General features: G+C 42.3%; 1 protein-coding gene and 1 long non-coding RNA gene across 3 annotated transcripts in view; one reads left to right on the top strand and one right to left on the bottom strand.

Annotated features, from left to right (window-relative positions):
• LOC142665571 (uncharacterized) overlaps positions 1-24,481 on the bottom strand; it is a 282,261-nt gene that overhangs the window by 202,116 nt on the left and 55,664 nt on the right. The window lies entirely within an intron of this gene.
• Positions 567-20,745, top strand: KAT2A (lysine acetyltransferase 2A). 2 transcript variants are annotated; one of them, XR_012851677.1, is made up of 19 exons: positions 567-838; positions 1,877-2,000; positions 3,982-4,127; positions 4,889-4,978; positions 6,075-6,256; positions 7,161-7,352; positions 7,601-7,707; positions 8,729-8,839; positions 9,749-9,885; positions 11,315-11,523; positions 11,636-11,762; positions 12,317-12,427; positions 13,980-14,123; positions 14,843-14,957; positions 15,035-15,071; positions 15,483-15,546; positions 16,615-16,699; positions 17,092-20,179; positions 20,223-20,745. XR_012851677.1 is itself a non-coding variant. In XM_075846428.1 (18 exons), exons 1-18 carry the CDS (start codon positions 608-610, stop codon positions 17,283-17,285), a joined length of 2,406 nt encoding a protein of 801 aa, XP_075702543.1. In that variant the 5' UTR covers positions 567-607; the 3' UTR covers positions 17,286-20,745. The 2 variants fall into 2 exon arrangements, 1 of the variants encoding a protein (XP_075702543.1); XM_075846428.1 differs by having other exon boundaries at positions 17,092-20,745.

Raw genomic sequence — 24,481 nt, 5'->3', positions numbered from 1 at the left:
TTTCCCAGTTGTTTTTTCTTTGTCAAAGTAGTACATCACGCCGTAATCGTATTGACCCGCAGAGTAAAGTTAACATGTCATTTTTACCGCATGGTGAACGCGGTAACAACTAAACCCCAAAAACATGGAGGAACCACAGTTTTTTTCTAATTCCACCCAAATAATATTTTTTTAGTCTCCGATTACATTAAATGGTACTTTAAATTGTGAGATTAAAACTACAACTCATCCCGCAAAAAAAAATCCTCATATCGCTATGTCGATGGAAAAATAAAAAAGTTATGGTTTTTGGAAGGTGGGGGAGGATAGAACTAAAATGAAAAAACATCTGGTATGCCAAGTGGTTAAAAAAAAGATACGATTAAAAACAATATGATGGCAGAAAGGGAACACTGCAATCAGGTTCTCTCCAACCGGAAATGGTTGTACAATAAATTCCAATAGCCTAGGTTAGTGCTCCTTTAAATATTTACAATTAGGCAGAATAGGGGGAAAAAACTACAACTCCCAGAATACTTTTGCATAATGCGCATGCCCAGAGCTTTCCCAGGGGCCTTCCTTGAACTGCTGAACTTTATTGAAACAGCACGCGGCGTACATAGTTGCTATGGCTGAGCTGGTCCAGGCCTCGCAGTCCCGGAGCAGCGTACAGCCCCCAGCAGCAACTGGACAAAGCGGAACCTCTGCCGCAGCAGCAGCGGGGACAAGTGCCGGCAGCAGCGACCCGGCCAGACCTGGACTAAGCCAGCAGCAGAGAGCCAGCCAAAGGAAAGCTCAAGTCAGGGCCCTTCCCCGGGCTAAGAAGCTCGAAAAGCTTGGAGTGTTCTCCGCTTGTAAGGTAAATAATGGAGGTGGGGTCGGATACAGCAGCTGCACTGTACATAGGGTTTCCTGTATATTCAGCCTTTGTCCCATTCATTAGGGCAGGAGCTTCCTGGAATGTATGGACAGTGATACTGTGTATATTCTATAGGACCCTTCCCATCTTCTGTCTGACTGCAGCAGATGATAGATGCTTACATGTAACCATAGCAGGAGACTGCAGATACTGCTGATGGTTATGCATCGTAGTCTGACTGCTGGTGCTGAGTAACAACTCCGCACCATCAGACACATAGTGCCCCTTGACAGGCAAGGTTGCACCCTATATTACAGACATGCTCTGGTAGTCATCAAATATTGCATAATATTAAAGGGTATAAGATTAGAAATAGGAGTATGCGGTTTACCCCAAGAAACAGCGCCGCTATTGTATATGGGCTGTCACTGGTATTGCAGCTCATCGTTTAAGTGGACGGGGCTGGAGTTCAGTACAAGAGTCCACGTTCTTTTTACAAATCTCATACCTTTTTAACCCCAGGACGATACTCGGCTGTACACTACCATATATTATTTTTCTTGAGCTGCTCTATAAGCTTTGTATTGGACTACATCTGTGTCACGAACTGGTAGTGTTGGACGAGGGTGCCTTGGGTCACCAGTGGAGAGGATTCTGAGGCCACCTTCATCAATACATGTGATGGCCAATTTTAATGGCATTATAATGTTTGTTGCTATTATTGCACTCACCGGTTACACAATAAGGTTCTATAGATTATTTATCCCATAAGGAATAGACCCCAGTAACTAGTGATTGGCTCCAGATGGGGTTGTCTTCTGCTGGATTATGGGGGCCATTATTGTGTTAGAGCCAGGGCCAACCTGGGGATACCTTGGTGGGCCAGTCTGACCTTGCGGACTGGTGTTGTGCTGGGAAAGGTTAGTCACCCGTCACTTTTGGTGACTGACCCATCAAGGCTGCATTGGGTGATTAATTTGTGTAACTCCAGGCGTTTCAGACTGTAATAGTTAAATTCTGTCATTTCTCTTATTTCAGGCAAATGACGTCTGTAAATGCAATGGATGGAAGAACCCCAACCCACAAACTGCACCAAGAATGGACCTTCAGCAGCCTGCAGCCAGCCTGAGCGAGCCCTGCCGCAGCTGCAGTCACTCACTGGGTATAAAATGATTATCCCAAACCTGATCCTTTTATTAATTAATGGGATCTGTACCAAACTGATCCATATTATGTGTCTTAGATCCTTTAAAAATGAAATCCATAACACCAGACTTTGCTTTAGGCCCTGTTTACGCTACCATTGTCTACAATGGGAACCCACCCTGTTGGTTAATATCGGGCTGAATTTTCAGCGGATCGCCACTATTAACCCCTTCAGGACTGCCATACGGCTATATATGTTCCAACTGCCGATGCCCTGTGCAGTTAGCACTTATATAGACTGGAACGGGTTTAATGAGTGCAGCGCTGCACTCATGTCGGCCGGAGCTTTGAGAGCCCCAGAATACACCCCCCACTGTAGATAGTGCCACCCACAACCCCCTGTAGATAACGCCACCTAAGTTCCCTCCAGCATCGGAATCCCCAGCCAGCGCTCTGGCCGAGGATTCCCCTCCTAGAGGGAGCCTCCGCCGTCCGTCCCATCCCTGCTGTAGATAGTACCACTTGAACTGACTCTAGGAGCAAAATCCCCTGTGTCAGATCGCACTGGCTGGGGATTTCACTTCTAGAGAGAGCCCCTGACGTCACTGTCCATTTGGACAGTGACGTTAGTGGCTCTCTCTAGTAGTGAAATCCCCGTCCAACACTCTGGCCGGGGATTCTGCTACTGGTGAAGCACCTGGTGTCACTATCCATATATGGACAGTGACGTCAGGGGCTACTCATGGAGCAGAATCCCTGCTCTGGCAGGGGATTCTGATTTTAGATTTAACCCCGGACACACTGTCCATATATGGACAGAGACATCAGGGCTTCCTGTAGGAGCGGAATCTTCGGCCAGAGGGATTCCGCTCCTACAGGGAGCTACAGTGTTGCTATCTGCAGGGGGGGCTGACGCTATGTAAAGAGGGGTGCTATATACAGGGGGTGTGGCACTATCTACATGGGCACTGTGGCATTATATTGGTACTACCTACAGGGGACACTGTGGTGCTATCTACATGGGCACTGTGGCACTATGTGGGCATTATCTACAAGGAGAACTGTGGCACTATTTACAGTGGGCACTGGCACATGTATGTGGGCAATGTGGCACCATCTACAATGGTATTGCGTCACTATCTACATGGGCACTGTGGTGTTTTCAGGGGGTTGGGACAAATACTATTAAATAACTATTAAAATTCATCCATATTTTTTTTTTTTTAACTTCCTTGAAAAACGGATGGCCAATGGCGGTTAAAAACGGTCAGACGGCCGAAAAATTGATTTAAATTTTGAGACACATCGATGCAAAACAGCCATGAAAAACATATATATATATATATTTACAAACAAAGTGATTTTCACCTTTTTAGTAATTTGTTTGTTCATAATAATTAGAATTAAAAACACGGAATTAATTAAACTGATCTAGAAAATGAAAACCTCATAAGTCTTGTTAAAATAGTTGATCTTCAAAGCGGTTCCAAAGATATTATCGTTTAAAGAAGTGCATATCAAAAATGGGAAATGTGACCTGGACACGGGCATCAATGACCCTTGGTCATGAAAGGGTTAAAAGGGTATTCAGATTGTTACTTTTCAATATACTTTCTATAGCAATTCTTCCTGCTTGCTGTCATTAAATGGGAGCCTGTCTTTGTCACATGATCATCATATAGGTGCACAACCCATTAGAAGCGAAAGCTGTGATAACTAAACTGTAACAAGCTGAGCAACTGTGTGACCATCACATGACCAGGGCAGATTTTCAGTCTCTTGAGGTAAACCATGAAGGTTCCCATTTAATGACAGCAAGCAGAGATCTTGAGAACCATGAACACATTGTCACACACCAGTATTTCTGGACCAAGGTCTATAAGAGATCCTTATTGCTTGATATGTTTTGCAGTCCACGTTAAATCTGTTCTTCAGCTGTAAACATTGAGAAAAACATCTGAACATGGTGAATGTTTTTCTCATCTTTTCACCTGTAGCCGACCACGTATCACATTTAGAAAATGTATCTGAAGATGAAATCAATCGCCTGCTGGGTATGGTGGTGGATGTGGAGAACCTCTTCATGTCCGTACATAAGGAGGAGGACACGGACACTAAACAAGTTTACTTTTACCTGTTTAAGGTGAGATTAAGGTTTTTAGCTTTTAATTGATATACCTAGTGGATAAAGCCCTTTAGAAATCGAATTTTGGAATTTTTTTACATTTTTGGCATATTCACAAGGTCTGACATAATTATTGGCAGAAAAGGGGTCCCCTGTCCCCCATTATGCAAGTGAAGGTGGGTGCATCCAGGAGGAGACTGCTCCGCTATTTTCTTAACTCACAGACCACATCTCCATGCAGTCTCCTCCTGTATGCGCCTACCTCGACCTGCAGAGCGGGAATCAGGTGACGCCGTTTTCCAAGTAGCTGAGAGTCCACTTATCGCACCTATTTATATACGTAGATGTATAAAGTGGGAAATCCTCTTCAACGGGCTTACTCACGTTTTTAGCTGCTTTTTACTCTACCTGTTTTGTGGGGCCCAAAACACTGCGGCCAGACATTACTATAAAGTTTATAGTAAAATATGATCCCCCCCCCCCCCCACCCCACGTACCCAGCGGTTTGTTTTTTTGCATGTAAAAAACATAAAAAATGGCTGAGTTTTAAAATGTTGAAAACAAATAAGTGGGTGAAGGAGGCCCAACTGGAGTCTTTCTGGGTCCGCTCTTCACCGTATCCGGTTTAGAGGATTAGCGGATTGTTTTATATTGTTCACATTTTTGTTATGCTCATTTTTATTGTCAAGCACTGTAGATTATACAAGATCCATGACATTATTATAATGATGATATTGTCTTAGTCCTTGGCACTGATTCGGTCATTTTGTATCCTGCAGCTTCTTAGAAAGTGTATCCTGCAGATGAACCGGCCAGTGGTTGAAGGGTCTCTGGGAAGTCCACCATTTGAAAAGCCAAATATCGAACAGGTGATTTTGCCTCGGAAGTGAATGGTTTAGGTGCACACACAATATTATAGGTGAAATTCGTTTTACGGATGTTGTACAAATATGGAGTCATAAAATGAAGCACTGATGTAGCTGGGAATACTTACGTCTGTCAGTAGTTGTCAACCTGTGGCTTTCCAGATGTTTGGAGGACTACAACTCCTAGCATGCCCTGAGTGCTGGTGGTGGTAGTCCCTTTGACAGCTGGGGGACCACAAATTCCTTAAACAGCAAAACTCTTGCCTATTTTCTTTGTCTGATTTTGCAGCGCCACCTATCGTTGACGTTTTTTGGACTTGTTTCTTATTTGGTTAGAGTCCAGTTGTTTAAAAGCTTCTAAGGACCTGTTCACATCAGCGTCAGGTGCTGTTTGGACCTTTCCGTCAGTGGAATAAATGAATGGAAAGCCAAGCAGCGACTGTCTTCCATTGTAAATTTTCATTTTTTTTTTTATTTTTTTTTTTAACAAGTAGAGTACGATAATGTTTCCGTAAAAAAAAAAGAAGCAAATCGGAAACTAACTGAAACTTTACAATGTTAATGCAGACGGAAGCTATAGTTTCCGTTCGGCTTTGTTCATCTGTTCCTCTGATGGAATGGATAAACGGAAACCTCATACGGAACCCTACGCTGATGTGAAAAGGCACTTATACATTTACAGTATTGGGGTACTTACACACACAGTGTTTTTAAGAACAATTCTTGTGGTGTTTTTCACAGCAAAAAAACATTGTGGCCAGATGTTACCTGGAAGTCAATGGTGAAATATTGAATGTACTGCAAACATTGCAGGTTTTTTAGGTGCCGTTTTTTTTCCTTTTTTTTTGGCTAGGTTGCAGTTTTTGCCAATTGCAGCAGGGGGTTGTTTTGGCTTTTTTAATGCCGTTAGTGTTGTTTTTTTTAGAAGAGGACTCTTTGAATCAAATGAGTAGTAAATCACAATACTTTTAGATATTTTTCTTTTGCCTTAAAAATATTTCACACAAAAAGTGTGTGTGTGTGAGGAAGTCTGTGTGCTTAGAAACATCATTTTTATCTAACAAGTCACACTTTTTTTCCTTATTTGATCCATCCACAGGGGGTGTTAAATTTTGTGCAGTACAAGTTTAGCCACCTACAACCAAAAGAGCGGCAGACGATGTACGAACTCTCCAAAATGTTTCTTCTTTGTTTGAATTATTGGAAGCTGGAGACCCCTTCACAGTTCCGTCAGAGGTCACAAAATGAGGATGTAGCAACGTACAAGGTTAATTACACAAGGTAAATTGGGTTCATTATTTATCTTGGGAGAATGTGTACTGTCCAAAAGACTAATTTCTTTCCAGGAATGATGATAAAGGGGTCTCTACTTTAGGCATCCCTTTTCAATGCGTTCCACAAGGGTTTATAGAGGTGACAGAGGGGGTTCCCCTGTTTGGCACTTCTCTGTATTAACTAGTGATGTGAGCCTGTGCAAAGAGCGGTTCCTTCTCTGCAACGCATATCTACATTACACAGATGGCCTGTTAGTTTTAGTGGACATGGGTCCGGTCCGGTTAGCAGCTCTGGCTTCAGAAATCGCCCACTATCAGCTGTTATTACCGGTGGTAGCTGCGGTTGGCCATTTGTTCAAATAAATACCAGTTAATCTGCCAGAGCTGCTCCTTGTTTAGTGGCTCTCTGCTGCAGCTAATAGGGCCTACGGAAGGGGTTCTTCATGTGTCAATCCCTTCTAGTTATGCTTGGTAACCTAAATTACATATTTACAATCTTCTTATTTATCATATACATTACATTTGTAGGTAAGATCCTTCATGTAAATTTTTTAACTAACTTTTCCCCATTTAAATTTTTTAAAAAATAAAATAAAATATATAATTTTATATATATATATATTTTTTTTAAAGTAACTAATAAATATACATTCTCGTCTGTCCATTTCCATCGAGTTGTTTAAAGCACTGGGTAAGGTGGGTGACAACGAGTGTAGTCCTTTAGTATCTATGCCTAGTTTTGCTGTAATGGGGGATCAGGGGATGTATTTTTGCATGACTAAGCAGATTTGCCATTTGGGTAAAGCTGGGTTACAGTTCCTGTACTACCAGCAATGTCCATAAAAACAGAAGAGGGAATGTGGCTCTTACCCCTTATAGAGGTGGGTATATAATTTTTCTCTTTGTTTCAGGTGGCTGTGTTACTGTCATGTCCCGCAGAGCTGTGATAGTTTGCCCAGATATGAAACTACACATGTGTTTGGAAGAAGTTTGCTCCGCTCCATCTTTACAGTTACACGTAGACAGCTGCTAGAAAAGTTCAGAGTGGAAAAGGACAAATTGGTTCCAGAGAAGAGGACTCTTATTCTCACGCACTTTCCCAAGTCAGTATACATCACAGTCCCAGGCACTGCGGCTATAAAATGCACGGCAACAATAAGCACTGACCAGAATGCTAGGGCCCCTTTGTTCAGCTGATTGGTGGGGGTGCTGGGAGTCGGACCCCCGCTTATCTAATATTGACAGCGTATCCCAAGGATAGACCATCAAAGTCCTGGAAGACCCCTTTACTGAAGTAGAGCAATGAGAAAATCCGATGTGTATTCATTCCATGTATGTTTTGCCTTTGTAGGTTTCTTTCTATGTTGGAAGAAGAGATATATGGTGAAAATTCTCCTATCTGGGAAGCTGATTTCACAGTCTCGAACACTGAAGGTCCTCCGTTAGTGTCTCGTCCAGGTAAAATTCTTACCGGTTAGATATACGTTATTATGCGGTCTACATTTCAAAGATATAATACAATCAAAGCTATTCTACTATTATGTTGGCAAATTTAATTATCACTCTTCATTAAAGGGTTTGTCTCATCATAGACAACCTCGCTGATCACCACGGGTACGCACCAGCTGAATTTGATGGGGGCAGCCATGGCCAGTCGAGCATTTCCTAGCAGCAGGGTAAATGTAGTGTTACATGGCGTCCATTCTAATAAATAGCCTTCCATGTGTTCCGAAGTTCGCCACAATGAGACGCAATCTGGCTCACAAAGGGGGATCCCGAGCGGACATCCGTCCCTTTCCCCAGTGGAGCTGCCAATCATGCAATTATTAAAGTAGCCAGTTCACCTATCAGTATGTTCTTGATGTTTGCAAGAAAAGCAGATAACCATAGGTAACCCATGCAAGCTCCAAAACATATTCAAACCCCACGCCCCAATCATGCAAGGCAACAGCGTTTACCATTGATTGTCTGTATGTGAAGTGCCTACAGCTGGAAGACCTTTCATATACAATAGACACTTTTACGTCTGTTTTACATTTTATTTTACACCCTAGTGAAGGCAGTTCTGTACATCAATGCTAAGAAATACAAATCCTTTGACTTCATCGTAGAACATTCTGTATGAAACTATCATGTAAGGGCTACCCACACAGATTTTCCGCAGCGTTTCTTTACCAAAATCTGCACATGTTATGTACAGATTTTGCTTTGGATTTCACCCCTTCTATATTGAAAAGAGTTATATCTGCAGTGAAAATCCAGAACAGAACGACCATGTTGTAGACTTGTAATTCCGCAGCACGCTCTGATTTCCGTGTAGCCAATGTTCAATAGCATGTGGGTGAGATTTTTGTAAATCTCATCCTCTTACCTGCAATAGTCTTCCACTGTGGATTTTCCACCTGCAAATCTGTATACACTCTTCTACGTAATGCCTGATTTTGTTGAGTGCTGACATTTTTGCTGTTTGTATTCCCAGCTGCTGTGAATACCACCACGGCACCCAGTACGCCACTTTTCAGCAACAGCCTGAACAACAACTCATCCATATCCTCCAATGGAGATGCTGGGAGCTCAGAACCCATGCCAGGTAATATTCCGGCTACTACCTGTCTCTCATCCTCTCTGTCTCTATATATAGTGCCTTGCAAAATTATTCATCCCTCTAAAAAGGACATGTTTGTAACTTTGTTTAATTTCTTTAGAATGCTCTTTTTTGGTTTTCATTTTTTCAGATTTGCTTCAGACTGGAAGTCTAACCAATGGTACTTGAATTAGGGGGGGCTCTCATCTAGAAAATATATATATATTTTTTTACTTATTTGTAGGCAGAGGCCTATTGTTATGGATTCAATGTCTTTTATCTGTGTAAACGGAGAGTTTGCAGCACACTGGTGGAATACTTGGCATGCTTATTGCATATCTATGCAAGTAATTTGTTATGGGATTCAATACTTTGGCAAGGCATTGTATATCTATGTGTGTTAATGATAATAGACTGTGTGTAGACTTGTTGTTTGCTCTGTAGATTTTAGCCCCGCAGTATTTATCCCCTGGTCACACAGATTTTTTGCCGCGGAAACCGCGACAAAAAACGGCCCAAATTGACTCCTATTGATTTCAATGGGAGGTGGAGGCTTTTTTAAATTTTTACCGCGAGCAAAAAAAAAAAACGCTCGCGAGAAAAAGAAGCGACATTCCCTATTTTAAGCCGGTTTCCACCTCAAAAACCCCATTAAAATCAATGGGAGACTGAAATAAACGCGATTTTTGACACGTTTTTCGGCAAAAAAAAACGCTCAGTTATTCCATGTTTCTGTTGAAGAGATGGCTAAAAAAAACACGGCAAAACAACGCCTCAAAACGCGTGTGGTGCAAAACCACTTAAAAAAACCTCGAGTTGACTTTTCCAGGCAGAATTTTCTGCCTGCAAATAACTCTGTGTAAACAGGGCCTTAGTGTTATTTCCCTGCTCATTAACCACCATTATTTAATACAGGAGAAAAAAGGAAACTGTCAGACAGCCTGACTCTGGAGGACGCTAAAAGAATCCGCGTGATGGGCGATATTCCCATGGAGTTAGTGAATGAAGTCATGCTAACAATCACTGATCCAGCTGCCATGCTGGGCCCAGATGTAAGGCTACTGCTGTTCACAATTTCATTTGCAGTGTGACTGTATGTGTTTGTCTCAGCTAGGGAAGCATGATGCATCGAAATTTCGATACCATTTTGATGCTATGCGGGGCACAGCTTAGTATTGAAATGAATGAAGAGAACATGGTGCGCGCGCACTCTACAGCGACCGCGATGTTCACTTCTTTCAGTACCCGCTCCGCTTGTCATTAGTGCCACCCGCGTCACGGTAGGAGGGAGGAACGCTCCTCCCTCCTTTCTCTACTGCCACCAATGATAATCTGAGTATGTGAGAAGGGGGATGGAGGGGAATGTCGCGAGCGGCACAGGCAGTGGGTTCCTGATTACATGCCTGTCGCTCGCGCCGCTAGTGTGGAATCCGGACCGCGCCGCTAGTGTGGAATCCGGACCGCGCTGCAGTGTAGTGACAGACTATCCCCAGGCAGGCATTAATTAGAGCAAAAGCTTGAAAAGCTTTTACACAGGAAGATGTGCTGCCGACGGCAATAATATTTCTGCATTTAAAATGATACAATCTGCCGATAAACGAGTATTTGCTTATTCATCAGGTGATCGTTGCCCTGTTTCTGTAAACGCGTGTTTGCCCGATAATTGGCCATTGTAAAAGGGCCTTTACCCCTCTAGTAGAAACCCTTCCCCCATAAATGTGACAACCATTGATTGGTTAGCGGAATGATCACATAAGGAAAAGTTCACGTATCTTCCCCTGGTGTTACTGGAGACTGTATGGGGGGAGAGATGACAGCAACAGGCTGCGATCTTTCTTCTTGCTCTCACTTGCAGCTTCCCTCCACCTTTTTATAGACACAAAATCCTGCTCCCCGACTTAGCTATAAGCTATTGCTCTAGCCCTTATAATCTAGTCGTGGCAAGTGTTTAAAAACGTGACGTATTAAGTACGTCCTTGGCAGTGAATGGCTTAAAGGACCTGTCACCTGTCCTGACTAGTATGTTTTAGTAAATGCTTGAATTCTCCATAAAATAACAATTATGGAGGATCTTGTTTAGAACTCTGCGTCTTGTCGTCCCTTTATTCCTGGAAATATGAGTAAATTGACAACTGGGTGTTACCTTTCCTCTTGTTTAATGGTGTATGTTGCTAGCCCGACAGTGTCCTATCAGTGCTGACCGTGCCAGCCTGTGTAGGGACACCTTGTTGACTAGGGAAATAGTTATACCCATCTGTCAATTTATTCATACATTTCCAGGAGGAGGAACAGAGGAATCGTCCAATGCGGAGTTCTAGGAAAAGATGCTCTGTTAATTTAAGGGGATTTCAAATATGTACTAAAACCTGTCAGGAGAGCTGACAGATCCTCGTCAAATGTTTAAAAAGTCAGACAAAAAAATCTATTTGATAAATGTCTTTGACAGTGTTTGACATTCAGCATTTCTTTGCCCTGTAATAGACGAGTTTACTGTCTGCTAATGCTGCTCGAGATGAGACTGCTCGCTTAGAGGAACGGAGAGGGATCATAGAGTTTCATGTGATTGGAAACTCTCTGTCTCAGAAATCAAATAAGAAGATTCTCATGTGGCTCGTTGGATTGCAGAATGTCTTCTCCCATCAGCTTCCCCGAATGCCCAAGGAATACATTACCCGCCTGGTCTTTGACCCGTAAGTCACATTTATCGCTATTGCAGAGACTGCATTTATGTCTGATAAAATGTTACGGTCATGACCACCCCCATGTATAAGAAGATTGCGTTTTTATTATTTTATTTGTCAGGAAGCACAAAACTCTAGCTCTTATTAAAGATGGACGTGTTATTGGGGGCATCTGCTTCCGAATGTTCCCCACCCAAGGCTTTACAGAGATTGTGTTCTGTGCAGTGACTTCTAATGAACAAGTCAAGGTATGTATTGCCTTATTCTTCTTTAGTATCTGCTCCGCTGCATTCACATTTCTTTAGTATCTTCTAACTTCACTCAAAACCTAAACAATCCACTGCTGTCAACCCCAATACCTGCCATGTCACATTTACATGGGTGCAGAAGCGGAGATATGAGAAGTTGCTTAATGGGGTGCTCAAATTGGTGACTACAAGTTCCCTCCATGTCAGTGACTCTCCATTATGAGGACCCCACCAAATATCTGCCCTTGTGCTTGCATGTTAGTGCCCATATTGTGTCTTCAACACCAGCAAATTATGGGGTTCTACTGGGCAGACCTAGATCTCCGAAGATGTACCTAATGATGTAAGTTTGGTGCTGTAGAACCACAGGGGGTCTGGGTGTTCTGCTCAGGATAGAGACCGTTAAAGATGGATTCAATACATCTGTGAAGGCCCTAAAGGGAGTGGAATATTGCAGCCATTCCTACATTTTTGGGGGCTGAGTGGAGTTGGGCTTTGACAGAATTGGATAGAGGAAAAAGCTCATTTATTAATTCGTTTGTCTCATTTTTCAGGGATATGGAACGCATTTAATGAACCATTTGAAGGAATACCACATTAAACACAACATACTGTACTTTCTTACATATGCAGATGAATACGCTATTGGGTATTTTAAAAAGCAGGTGAGGAATTATGTTCGTTTGAAGCGCAAGTGCCCCTGTGATCTATGTGGCTACGCATTGGTTAATGTTTGTTTGCACCAACACCACCCACAAGACCAGCAGAGAGCGCCACTCTGAGCACTGATTCCTATTACAACAAGGATTAAATGATTATAAACCACTAAACAGAAATGTACAACTCTGTGCAGTCTAGAAACTGCCAGGCTTGTATTTATTCCAGTTAAACGATAATTAAATGGAAAGCAAAACAAGGACCGAAAAAAAAGCTGAGCTTCTCAATTTTCTTTTGCAAGCTTTCATCACTATGAGGGTATGTTCACACGCAGTCAAAAACGTCTCATGAAAACAGCTCCTGATTTTCAGACGTTTTTTTGTGCCACTCGCGATTTCCGCTGCGTTTTTTTTGCGGCTGTTTTTGGAGCTTTTTTCACGAGTCTATGGAAAATGGCTCCAAAAACGTCCTAAGAAGTGACCTGCACTTCTTTTTTGCGGCAGTTTTTTTACGCGTAAAAAAAACGCAGCGAAAAACGCTCCGTCGGAACAGAACGCCGTTTTCCCATTGAAATCAATGGGCAGATGTTTGGAGACGTTCTGATTTTACGGCCCGAAAAACGGCAGAAAATAGTTTGTGTGAACATACCCTGATTATGAATAATATTATTATTATGTCCACTTTGATTATTCCTTATTATTATTATTTTGTCTTTTATCTCTTCTTGTTCTAAGGCTGGGTTCACACTGAGTTTTTTGCAGGAGGAAAATCTGCCTCAAAATTCAGTTTGGAATTTTGAGGCAGATTTTCCTCTGCCTGCACGTCTATTTTCGCGGCTTTTTTCGTCCGCGGGCATAAAACGCCGCAAAATACGCTTTCTCTGCCTCCCATTGATGTCAATGGGAGGTCCGAGGCGTAAACGCCCGAAGATAGGGCATGTCCCTTCTTTTTCCTGCGAGACACTCGCGGGAAAAAAAAGCCTTGAAATCAATGGGAGGCATTTTCGGCTGTTTTTTTGGCGTGTTTTCCGTCGTGGTTTCCGCATCAAAAAACGTGTAAAAAAAAAAAAAAAACTCTGTCAACTGGCCCTAAGAATCACTCGTGGATAAGCTGATCACAGGGTGTCTTACTGCTCGGTGGAATCCAGTAGTAAGTATTTAATTCCTCTGCAGCGCCTCCACAGGGGAAGTAGAGCATTACACGATGCCCATGGAAGTCAATGGGCTACCGTGTAATGATATGCTACAATAATGGAGAATTCATTAACGTGATTCACATAGTGAATAGCAGGATATATCTAATTGTATAGTGTTAAGAACGAGGTGGTAATAATGTGTATGATAAAGCACTTAGAATTCTTGCAAGATGCTGTTTTATATTCTAAAGGATTTTCTTTTTGCGCTGTTGCTGCTTCTTGAATACGACTTTTGAAGTCCTATTTGGTAGTTTTGCATCTGAGACACAAAATATATTTATTTTACACGCTCTCCTTTTTTTGTATTGTCTTGTCTTGTTTTTAGCTTATTTTCCTTTTAATGTATTATATTCTCTCCCATTTAGGGGTTTTCAAAAGATATTAAGGTCCCCAAGAGTCGTTACCTGGGTTACATCAAGGATTATGAGGGAGCCACTTTGATGGAGTGTGAACTTAATCCTCGGATTCCTTACACTGAGCTCTCCCATATCATCAAAAAACAAAAAGAGGTTTGTACAATAATATCGATATATTTACTTTTTCTGGTTGATGAATTTAGGAATCACATACCAGTTTTATCATCTTATATAAATGGTACTGACTTTTTCTGTACTGCTGGCTTGACACATACGTTGTGCGCGTTTATATATTTTAACGAAATGTCATTTATTCTGTGTGCACATTTTGTAATTTTCTGGTGTATTGTAACAATTAGGGGTGTGTTATCCTTACAGGCATAAGGTTTCTTGATCTTGGAGGTGTCAGTTGTGCCACAAGCCATATAAACTATACCGACTATTTTATTCTCCTTTACAGCGCTGCATGGGCTGTCAGTGTTATGTACAGATAAGGCCTCATGCACACGGCCATGCCTGTAATCACAGTCCGCGACTGAGCACGGGTGGCTGCGGACAGTCACCGCATTTTCGTCCCGTGCTCCCATATGAAGTATGGGAGCACGGTCCGTAAAAAGCAAAAGATAGGACGTGTCTTTTGCCTGGACACCTTCCCGCAAATATATACGGGAAGGTGTCCGTGGTCAATAGAAATTAATGGGCAAGTAATTGCGGACCGTAATCAAGGTCCGAAATTAAAGACTAAATCTACGGTCGTGTAAATGGGGCCTACAGGTTCTGAAGGAGACCCACCCTACATTATCTGAGTATTTGAAATTGGTTTCCTAAACCAGACAACCACGTTAAATGTTCCTGTTTTCAATTTAATTTAGATTATTAAGAAACTAATTGAACGCAGACAAGCTCAGATCCGCAAAGTGTACCCCGGGCTCACGTGCTTCAAAGAAGGAGTGCGACAGATACCAGTGGAGTGTATACCAGGCATACGTAAGTTTAGGTACAGTTAGAGGGTCTGTATCCGAGGACAATGGTAATGTGCAGAACTCATGTTTGCTTTTTTTCAGGGGAAACTGGGTGGAAACCGTCTTGCAAAGAAAAAGGGTGAGTAAAATAAGTCTACGCTGAGTTGTCCACTACTAACCAGCACTAATTCATGCCCACTGGCACGCAGACAAGTATACACTGTCATAAGGAAACAAATGCAGCACATTTCCATAGATTTATTTTCCATAAATTAGTTATACTGCTTGAAAGCAATGAAAGTGCCTCATCATGCCTAAAAAATAAATAATAAAAAAAGCATTAAATAGAAAAAAACCTAAACATATGCCCTGTATGAAACATATGTGTATGAAAGAAAGGGGTCCCCCTCTTGGGAATCCCCTTTATTTGGCACTGTGATAACTCGACTTGTGAATTACATGGACAGCCTATTAATATCAATGGGCGTCATGTAATCCTTAATTTCCGTTGGCTTACCCATTAATAACCGCTTTATCTTTTCTCTTACAGGAAGGAAATTAAGGATCCAGACCAGCTGTACAATGTCTTGAAGAATTTACTAGCACAGATCAAGGTAATGATGATTGATAGAGCGTGCGACTTGTACTTTGGGAAGTGAATTGTTTAAATTGTATCTACTGTTTCAGGTAAAACTCGAAAGCAGGGAGATTGTTCTTATAGCTGTAAATCTTCTGTAGACTTCATCATCGTGCGTGCCTTGATGTGCTGCACTCCATTGTGGGAGCTTTTTACAACTGGAAAACTATTAGTGCTGGTCCACATGTTATTGGTCCAGACGTTCCGCTGTGGAAAAACCGCACCTTTTTTTCTGCATATATTTTTTTTTATTTTTTACAGCAGAATATGGTGTGTTTTTCAGTTCACTTTCAGCAGCAGGAATTGACACGCTGCAGTACGAAAAATACGCACCGCAGGTGAATTTCAGCTCGGAAATTTTACGCAGTGTGTGGGGTGAGATTTGTTAAATCGCACCCACTTTGCTGCTACCGTATTCTGCTGCAATTCTGGACGGAAAATACTCCGCAATTCCGCTACATGTGGACAAGCCATTAGAGGGCTATAAATGAAGAGCTCTCACAGGGAATATAGATACCTTTTTATCCCTAATTGTATCTGCGCACTGTGAACCAGTCTATCCACGTAGCATGGTTGCTGGTCATGTAATAGCAGAGTTTTATATCACAGGATTGCAGTTACTACATGCCTAATATGGCTTATGGCCAGAATCTCACGCGCTGTTTTGATGCAGCTTTTGTTTTTTGTTGTTTTTTTTTAGCCGAAGTCAGTAGTGGATCCAAAGGAAGGAAATGTATAAATAACAGTCAGATGCATCTTCTTTCTTTTGGAGCCACTTTTGGCTTTAAGGCAAAAAAACGAATCAAAAACCGAATCAAAACTGTGTGTGAGATCCTGGCCTATAGGTAGTATACGTTAACAGGTGATTTACTCTGTTTTGTTCTAGATATTCAACATGAGTAAAATGTTTGCAGCATTCAGTTTCCATTGATATTTCATTGTACTTGAAGAGGATTGGCTTTCTCACAAGTCAGTTTTTACTTTTCTTAAATAATTATATGTGAAGCCTAAACTAAATGAATTGAAATTTTCATTTCCTCTTCAGACACACCCAAGTGCTTGGCCTTTCATGGAACCTGTCAAGAAATCTGAAGCTCCAGATTACTATGAAGTAATCCGGTTTCCAATCGGTAAGGTGCCTTTACTCCAGATAAAAGCATTAGTACCTAGATCCGTTTTCCCCAAACCGTGGCTTGGCTCTCCAGCTGTTGCCAAACTACAGCACCCATCATGCCATGACAGCCGAAGAGAAACAAGCCTTGGATTAGGGAAGCCGGGCTGCTTTGTTTCTGGCTAGGAAGCAGCTTCCTGCTGCAGAAACCTTCCCTCCCTACAATGGGAACCAGACAAGCTAAAGTCTAACCTCACATTTAGTTCTCAGATGGAGATGATGGAACCTGCTTTCCCTACCATGTAGTTTATTGCAGGAGTTTACAGAACATCTTCCAGATTGACAAATGTAGGTGATGTGTGGCCCTTTAAGTATGTACACCTCATACCTGTGTTTCAAACCTTGCTGTAGATCTGAAGACCATGACCGAAAGGCTGAAGAACAGATACTATGTGACCAAGAAGATATTCATTGCTGACCTGCAGAGAATAATCACCAATTGTCGAGAGTACAACCCCCCAGACAGCGATTATTGCAAGTGTGCCAACACGCTGGAGAAGTTCTTCTACTTCAAGCTGAAGGAAGGAGGCCTGATAGAAAAATAGCCGTCCTGTTAACCCCAGCTCTACAACAATTCCATTCCAACTTCTTGAACTTTGACTTGCTGAAAACTTCAATGGCAAGATTGCCTTATAAAATACGCAAAACTGCCTGTATTCATGCAAGTTTACCACCCTCTACAAATGGTGAGAGCTCCTTCACCAAGAAGGGAAATGCCACTGACCTCTAAGTGTGTGGCAGTCCTGCCCTGTAAGGATGAGGTGTCTGAGCCTTGTTTCTTAAAGCTCTCTGCACTTTTGGGGCTGCGTCACTTTACTTTTTGTCACAAGACGGCACAACTGCAACTGTTTACAGGACTAATGGAGCACCCATTCATTCCACAAGATCCTTAAGAACATTATGAAACCTTGAAGAATAATTTATTAGAAAACACACATTCAAAAAAATACAGGTCATGTCTGATTTTTTTATTTTAAGCTACTGCGTTGTGGATGTTACATTGTGATGAAATGGAACCTGGTTAAGGTTTAAAGTAAATCTGCATGGTTTACAATGCGTCTTCAGTACCTGCAGTCATCAATTTTCTTAGGTGCTTTGTGGGAACTTGTTTATTTGTATTAGTTCTAACTGGTAAAGGCAAAACTAAAATAATGGCTACGTTTATTGGGGTTGTTTGGTTAAGAAAACTAGGGGGGAAAGGTGTATGTATACCTGTCTGTATGCCAGTGCTTCCTTCTTAGGATCACCCCACAGCGACTCGCATAGAAGTGGGACCCCAACAATCAGCTGGTCCGTAAATTGCAACTAGACAACCCCATTAATGGTAGCTTGTAGCTCAGGATACATTAATTAGTATATTTGTTATGATTTTTTCTGAAGTCTATATTCACATCTGCGCTAGGTTTTCTGTTCTTCTGTTCTGTCATAGAAACAGAATGAGAAAAACGAAAGCACTGGATCTGTAGAATGATGGTAACCAAGGGAAACCCATTGACTTCCATCAGGTTACCACCATTTTGCTGCATGCTGCGCTTTTTTTGTCCAGCGAAAACTACGGAATCTGAGATGAAGGCTTCTAACAGAGTCTCTGACGTGGATGTGAACAGAGCCGAAGAAGTATGTTTACTTAGTGGTAGGATAGGTTAGTTACTGCTGGCTAATTTGGCACATTTAACTAAGTCAGCCGTATACATGGGATAGCTAGTAGCTCTCTCTTCGTGTAAACATGCATACTCGAATACACACCTCTGGCAGCAGCATGTCTCGCGGGGGAAGAAAGGATACAATAATTGCCCTGTTTTAAGGTAAGGGGAAGTTTAACCAAGAAGTTGACTTTTGGCCAGTGAAATGTACCCATCAACAAAAACCTCATGTATTACGGTTTTTCCTACACAATTATGGCTATTCTGGAGCCAAGGTGATTTACCTTCAACTTTGAGTTAAAACAGGTCAAGATAAATATGCCCTTGAAAGGAATTTTTCACCTTCAAAGGGGTTTGTTAGGAACCAACTACAGGCACATGGTTAATTGCAGTGCTTCCGTGTATTATTATGGCTCATGTGAACCTATCATTGGCACTTGTGTGGGCAATATTGCAGTGCAGGCTAATGCAGCAGGTCTGTTGCTAAAAATGCCCAAAAGGTCATGGTCATAAAGGAATACATATTGGTAAAGAAAATATCTAAAGAAAAGAGAATCTAAAGGAAGTTATTTTTCCTTTTTAAAGGAATACCCACAGCGGTCTGTTTCACCCAGATATGTGAGAAAGGAACATATAGCAATGCTGAAGTCAAATACGTCAGCGTTGTAATGTTTCCATACTTGGTTGTCTGTATATATTCTAAAAAGAGAGGTTATCAGAAGGGCTTTAACTTCCACATATGTTTCATCCATGTACCTACAAAGATAATAGGTGTAAACTTCTATAGATTTCTATATGCTGTGCCATGTTATTGAGCGTCCACACATTTTCAGGATAACTAGGGACCATTGACGGCAGTTTTGTAAGTCTTTTTTTTCCGGTTATTTTGTTGTAACATATGAAGATCACAGTATTCATGGTCTTATGTGTTCCATAAAACAGTCAGCCAGGTTTGTGGTTTATTGCTGCTCTACTTTCCATGCGTTGCATTTTATTTTTCAGCTCCTACATAACAGTATTACAGGTCAGAATGAAATGCAGAATCTTTTTCCTCTGTAGTTCCAGCTTGATCATGTGTTTTCCCTTTTTAAGTAAAATTAGGAACGGACCCAGGACAGGGGAGGAGGATAAGGCTGGGGTTCCCACACAGTGTAAAAACACTGCAGAATTCTGTGCGGAAATTCCGCAGCATTTACGGTAGCAGCTCAGTGGATGAGATTTTTCAAATCTCAAGCTCACATTGCGGAAATAAAACGCAGAAAAGTCATGCAGAAAGTGTTCTGCAGTGTGACGTTCAAATCTGCATCATGTCAATTTATGCTGCATATTCTGTTCGGAGATGCTGAGTGTTTTGCCCATAGACTACAATGGGAAGCATAAATTCCGCACTAAAAATCGCAAGAAAATCCACAGGTGCACAAAGTTTCCTATAATCAATGCCTCACACTAAATTTGCAGGTAAAACCACAGCCATAGGTTCAGCGAAAAACACACTATTTGGCCAAATGCACACAATGCGTATTATGTGCGGATTTGCAGTACCAGCAAAGTAAATGGTATTTCAAGCAATCTAATTTATACGTTGCAGAAAGTATTCTAAAATCCGCAGCATGTCAATTTATCTTTTGTTTGTCTCAGAATTGCATCTGAAAAGCTTATATAAAAAAAAAAAGTGCACCAAAAGCCGCAGCATAATGTCCACACCTGTTTCTGCATCAAAATGTAAAAAACACATCTAAAAATGCATAAAAAAACCTGCAACATTAAGGCTGGGTTCACACTGAGATTTTTTGCAGGTGGAAATTCTGCCTCAAAATTCAGTTTGGAAGTTTGAGGCAGGTTTTCCTCTCCCTGCACATCGATTTTCGCAGCGTTTTTCGCCCGCGGCCATTGAGCGCCGCGGGCATAAAACTCTGAAATATACGCTCTCTGCCTTCCATTGATGTCAATGGGAGGTCAGAGGCGTAAACGCCCGAAGATAGGGCATGTCCCTTCTTTCTCCCGCGAGCCGGTTTTACCGCTCGCGGGAAAGACGCCTCCGCCTCCCATTTAAATCAATGGGAGGCATTTTCGGCCCGTTTTGACGAGTTTTGCGGCACGGTTTCCGCATAAAAAAAACTCAGTGTGAACATGTGCATTTTACCTGCTTGTACCTGCACTAACTTGTGCATGTAGCCTTAATGTGACAGATTTTTGCCTGTGGTTTATGTTGCAGAAAATCTGCAGTGTAGCCTGCCTGTGGGAACATACTCTAAAGCCTTCCTAAAAACGACATATGATACACTACATGTAAATGAACCCTAAGACTGGATTCACACGCGGTCATTACGTCCGTAATGGACTGAACGTATTTTGGCCGCCAATCCCGGACCGAACACACTGCAGGGAGCCGGGCTCCTAGCGTCATCGTTATGTACGATGCTAGGAGTCCCTGCCTCGCTGCCGGACAACTGTCCCGCACTGTAATCATGTTTTCAGTACGGGACAGTTGTCCGGCAGGGACTCCTAGCATCGTACATAACTATGATGCTAGGAGCCCGGGTCCCTGCAGTGTGTTCGGTCCGGGACTTGCGGCCGAAATACGTTCCGTCCATTACGGACGTAATGTGCTCGTGTGAATCCAGCCTAAGGCTGGGTTCACACTGAGTTTTTTTGACGCGGAAACCACGCCGCAAAATTTGCCAAAAACCGTCTGAAAATGCCTCCCATTGATTTCAATGGGAGGCGGAGGCGGTTTTCTCCTGCGAGCCGGTTTTACAGGTTTTTCCTCAGGCAGAAGAAAATCTGCCTCAAACTTCCAAACTGAATTTTGAGGCAGATTTTTTGCCTGCAAAAAAACTGTGAACCCAGCCTAATACTTCAGTAATCCAAATCTAAAATCTCAGCTTCTTGCACATCTCTTAAAGAGAACCTGTCACTATAATACACACATTAGTATAAGGACATCAGTGGGATGTCCCAATAGAGTTAAACTAGTGAGTGTAATTGCATCCACTAAACAGCCCCCCAAAGGGCAAAACAAGTGAAAAAGAAAGCACTTCCTGGTTTTGTGAATTAACATGGTATATCACATGATCACACTCGGACAGTCAGCAGCTATGAAAAGGATCATGTGACATACTTGCGACTCCTCTTCAAGGGAGACATACGTTGTATCATATGACCCTTTTCAGGGTTTCTAACTGGCTAAGGGTATGTTCACACGGCTTATTTTTGGTCGTTTTTCGGGCCGTAAGCGTCCAAAAAATTGGAAGCAGAACGCCACCAAACATCTGCCCAATGGGAAAAATGGCCTTCGGTTCTGACAGGCTGTTTTTTTTACGCGGAAGTTGTGAAAAACGGCCGCGAAAATGTGCATATCACTTCTTGAGTCGTTTTTCATTGTCTCTATAGCAAAACAGCCGTGAAAAACGTGAGTTTGAATAAAAAATGTCTGACAATCAGGAGCTGTTTTCCCTTGAAAACCGCTCCGTATTTTCTGAAGTTTTTTGCTAAGCGTGTGAACGTACCCTCCAAAAACGGCTCAAGAAGTGACATGCGCTTTTTTGCGGGCGTCTGAACAGAACGCCATTTTTCCCATTGAAATCAATGGGCAGATGTTTGGAGGCGTTCTGCTTCTGATTTTCCGGCATGTTCACATGGCTTATTTGGGTTGTGTATCTTTTTTTTTTTTTTTTTCTTCCTTCCTGTTTTGGAGAAACCAGCAGCATTGTGTGAGCCCGTCCTCACATGAACCTATGAAATTGATATCTAGTATTACCCTTATCAATTGTCACGACTGCTCGGAGTGTGTATAATTGTCAGTTCTGCTATTTGCACTTATGTACGCTTGGTCAGACTGCATGACTTACACTGCATATCCCAGGAGAATCTGTGCATTGGTTGCCTGTTCAGTATTTTGCCTTGCACCCATTGGCATCAGCGTCTCTGTTTAAGTGTATCCTTGGTCACATACTGTGAGTAAATAAGATGTCATACTGTTCAATAAAGATTGCCGTAAAACCTAGAAATGGAATTGATGTTACATTTTATACAATGATACGTTAAAGGTGTTTTCCCACTTAAGGCATCATATCAAAAGGAAATGCCATAAATGTCTGATAGGTGGGGTCCCTCCTATGTGACTCCCACATATAGGGAGAATTAAAGGGTAACTACTTTTAAAAAAAACTTTTGACATGTCACATTTTGATCGGTAGGGGTTTCGAGCATTGAGACCCCCGCGATTGCTAAAGTGAACTGGCAGAAGTTCTTTTGGGGAGTGCTGTGCTTAGTTACAGATCGAGCGGTGTATGGACTTCTATTGAGCCTGTGCACTGCTCCGAGGAAAAACTCTTGCTGCTTCGTTTTAGCAATTGGTGGGGGTCTCGGCGTTCGGACCCCCACCGGTCAAAATTTCTGACGTCATTATGACATGTCAAGTTTTTTAAAGGTTTATTTCTGGTTTCCGTTCTGTAAGCAAAGGAGGCTGTCGGTGGAGTTATGGAAACAACTGAGCAAGAGCATAAGGCTGGATTCACACGAGCACATTACGTCCGTAATGGACAGAACGTATTTCAGCCGCAAGTCCCGGACCGAACACGCTGCAGGGAGCCGGGCTCCTAGCATCATAGTTATATACGGCGCTAGTAGTCCCTGCCTCGCTGCCGGACAACTGTCCCGTACTGTAATCATGTTTTCAGTACGGGACAGTAGTTCCATGGAGAGGCAGGGACTCCTAGCGTCGTACATAACTATGATGCTAGGAGCCCGGCTCCCTGCAGTGTGTTCGGTCCGGGACTTGCGGCCGAAATACGTTCCGTCCATTACGGACGTAATGTGCTCGTGTGAATCCAGCCTTAGGCTGCTTCTGTAACTCCCATAGACTTCAAAGGAAAGAAAAATGAACAGCTAACTCTCCATTCAGTCCCCTCCTGCATGCGTTCGCTGCTATCCACGTAGGCTTGTTGAACGGGGAGTCGGGGTACCTGTGGATATGCCATAATAGTCTAAAGTCACCCATATATTACTGGGGTAAAACGCTTGTTAATTAAATATGAAGAAAAAAAGTAGTTAACGGCGTGCGTGGAAGGCTGCTCTGTTGGATAGCAGTTACAGTGGGCACACTGTCTGTCTTGACCATATAAATAGGATCTGTACATAGACGTTTTATCCATAGATCTAAGAAAACAATCACATTCATTCTAGGGGCAACTTCATTGGAGGCTTAAGAAACGAATAGCAGTTTTTGCAGTGAAAGAAAAATTGAGTACTGTGGAAACCCCCAGAAATACATAGAGACTATAGTGCTCTGGCGACTTTACCGTTTACTGCAGCAGACAGATGTTACATTGTAGGGTTGCCCAGGATACAGTCTTCCAAAAACAACACCACACGTGTAAATAGGTTGTGTGTGGTATTGCAGCTCCGCTCCATTTACTTGAATTGAACTGGGCTGCAATACTAGACAACCCATGGCAGGCATGGCACGGTTTCTTAAAGAAAACAGCCGTGTTTTTGTAAATCCGGATTTACACAATGCAAATAAAAACCAAGCGGCCTGCTTTTTGAAACCACAGCCTGCCCTATCTGTCATGGATTTGGCCCCTATACCTGACCTCCCCTCCCCAATCAATGGGGAAAATAAGCATAATAAAAACGGGCAAGAAAACTAATTTTTACATGCAATAGAATCCACACAAGGGAACATATCCTAAAAAATATAGGCCTAGCATCCTATATATATATATATATATATATACATATATATATACATATATAGCAAGGACGTGGTGTCTGAGGCACAGTTAGCTCCGCCCACAGCCCGGCCTGTGAGGAAGGAGATGGAAGTGCTCAGTCTGTCTGCTGTTTGTGCCTCAATTTGTGTGTGTGTGTATATATATATATATATAAGTTCCAGTTTGTATGTGGGTGTGTGTATTTGTGTCTAAGTGCCTATATATGTATCTCTTCAGTGGCGTAGCTATAGGGGTCGCAATGGTCACAGTTGCGACCAGGCCTCCCGAGCCTGGGGGACTGGTAGGGCCTCCGTTGCCACAGCACTACAAACTGTATTTGCATCCTCCGGTCGCAACTACAGTTCAGTGCAATGCTGAAGC

This window comes from Rhinoderma darwinii, chromosome 13 (genome assembly GCF_050947455.1).
Source record: "Rhinoderma darwinii isolate aRhiDar2 chromosome 13, aRhiDar2.hap1, whole genome shotgun sequence".
In the NCBI taxonomy this organism is placed as follows: domain Eukaryota; kingdom Metazoa; phylum Chordata; class Amphibia; order Anura; family Rhinodermatidae; genus Rhinoderma; species Rhinoderma darwinii.
Note: the sequence above shows the minus strand (reverse complement) of the source record. Positions and strands in the feature narration are given on the sequence as shown.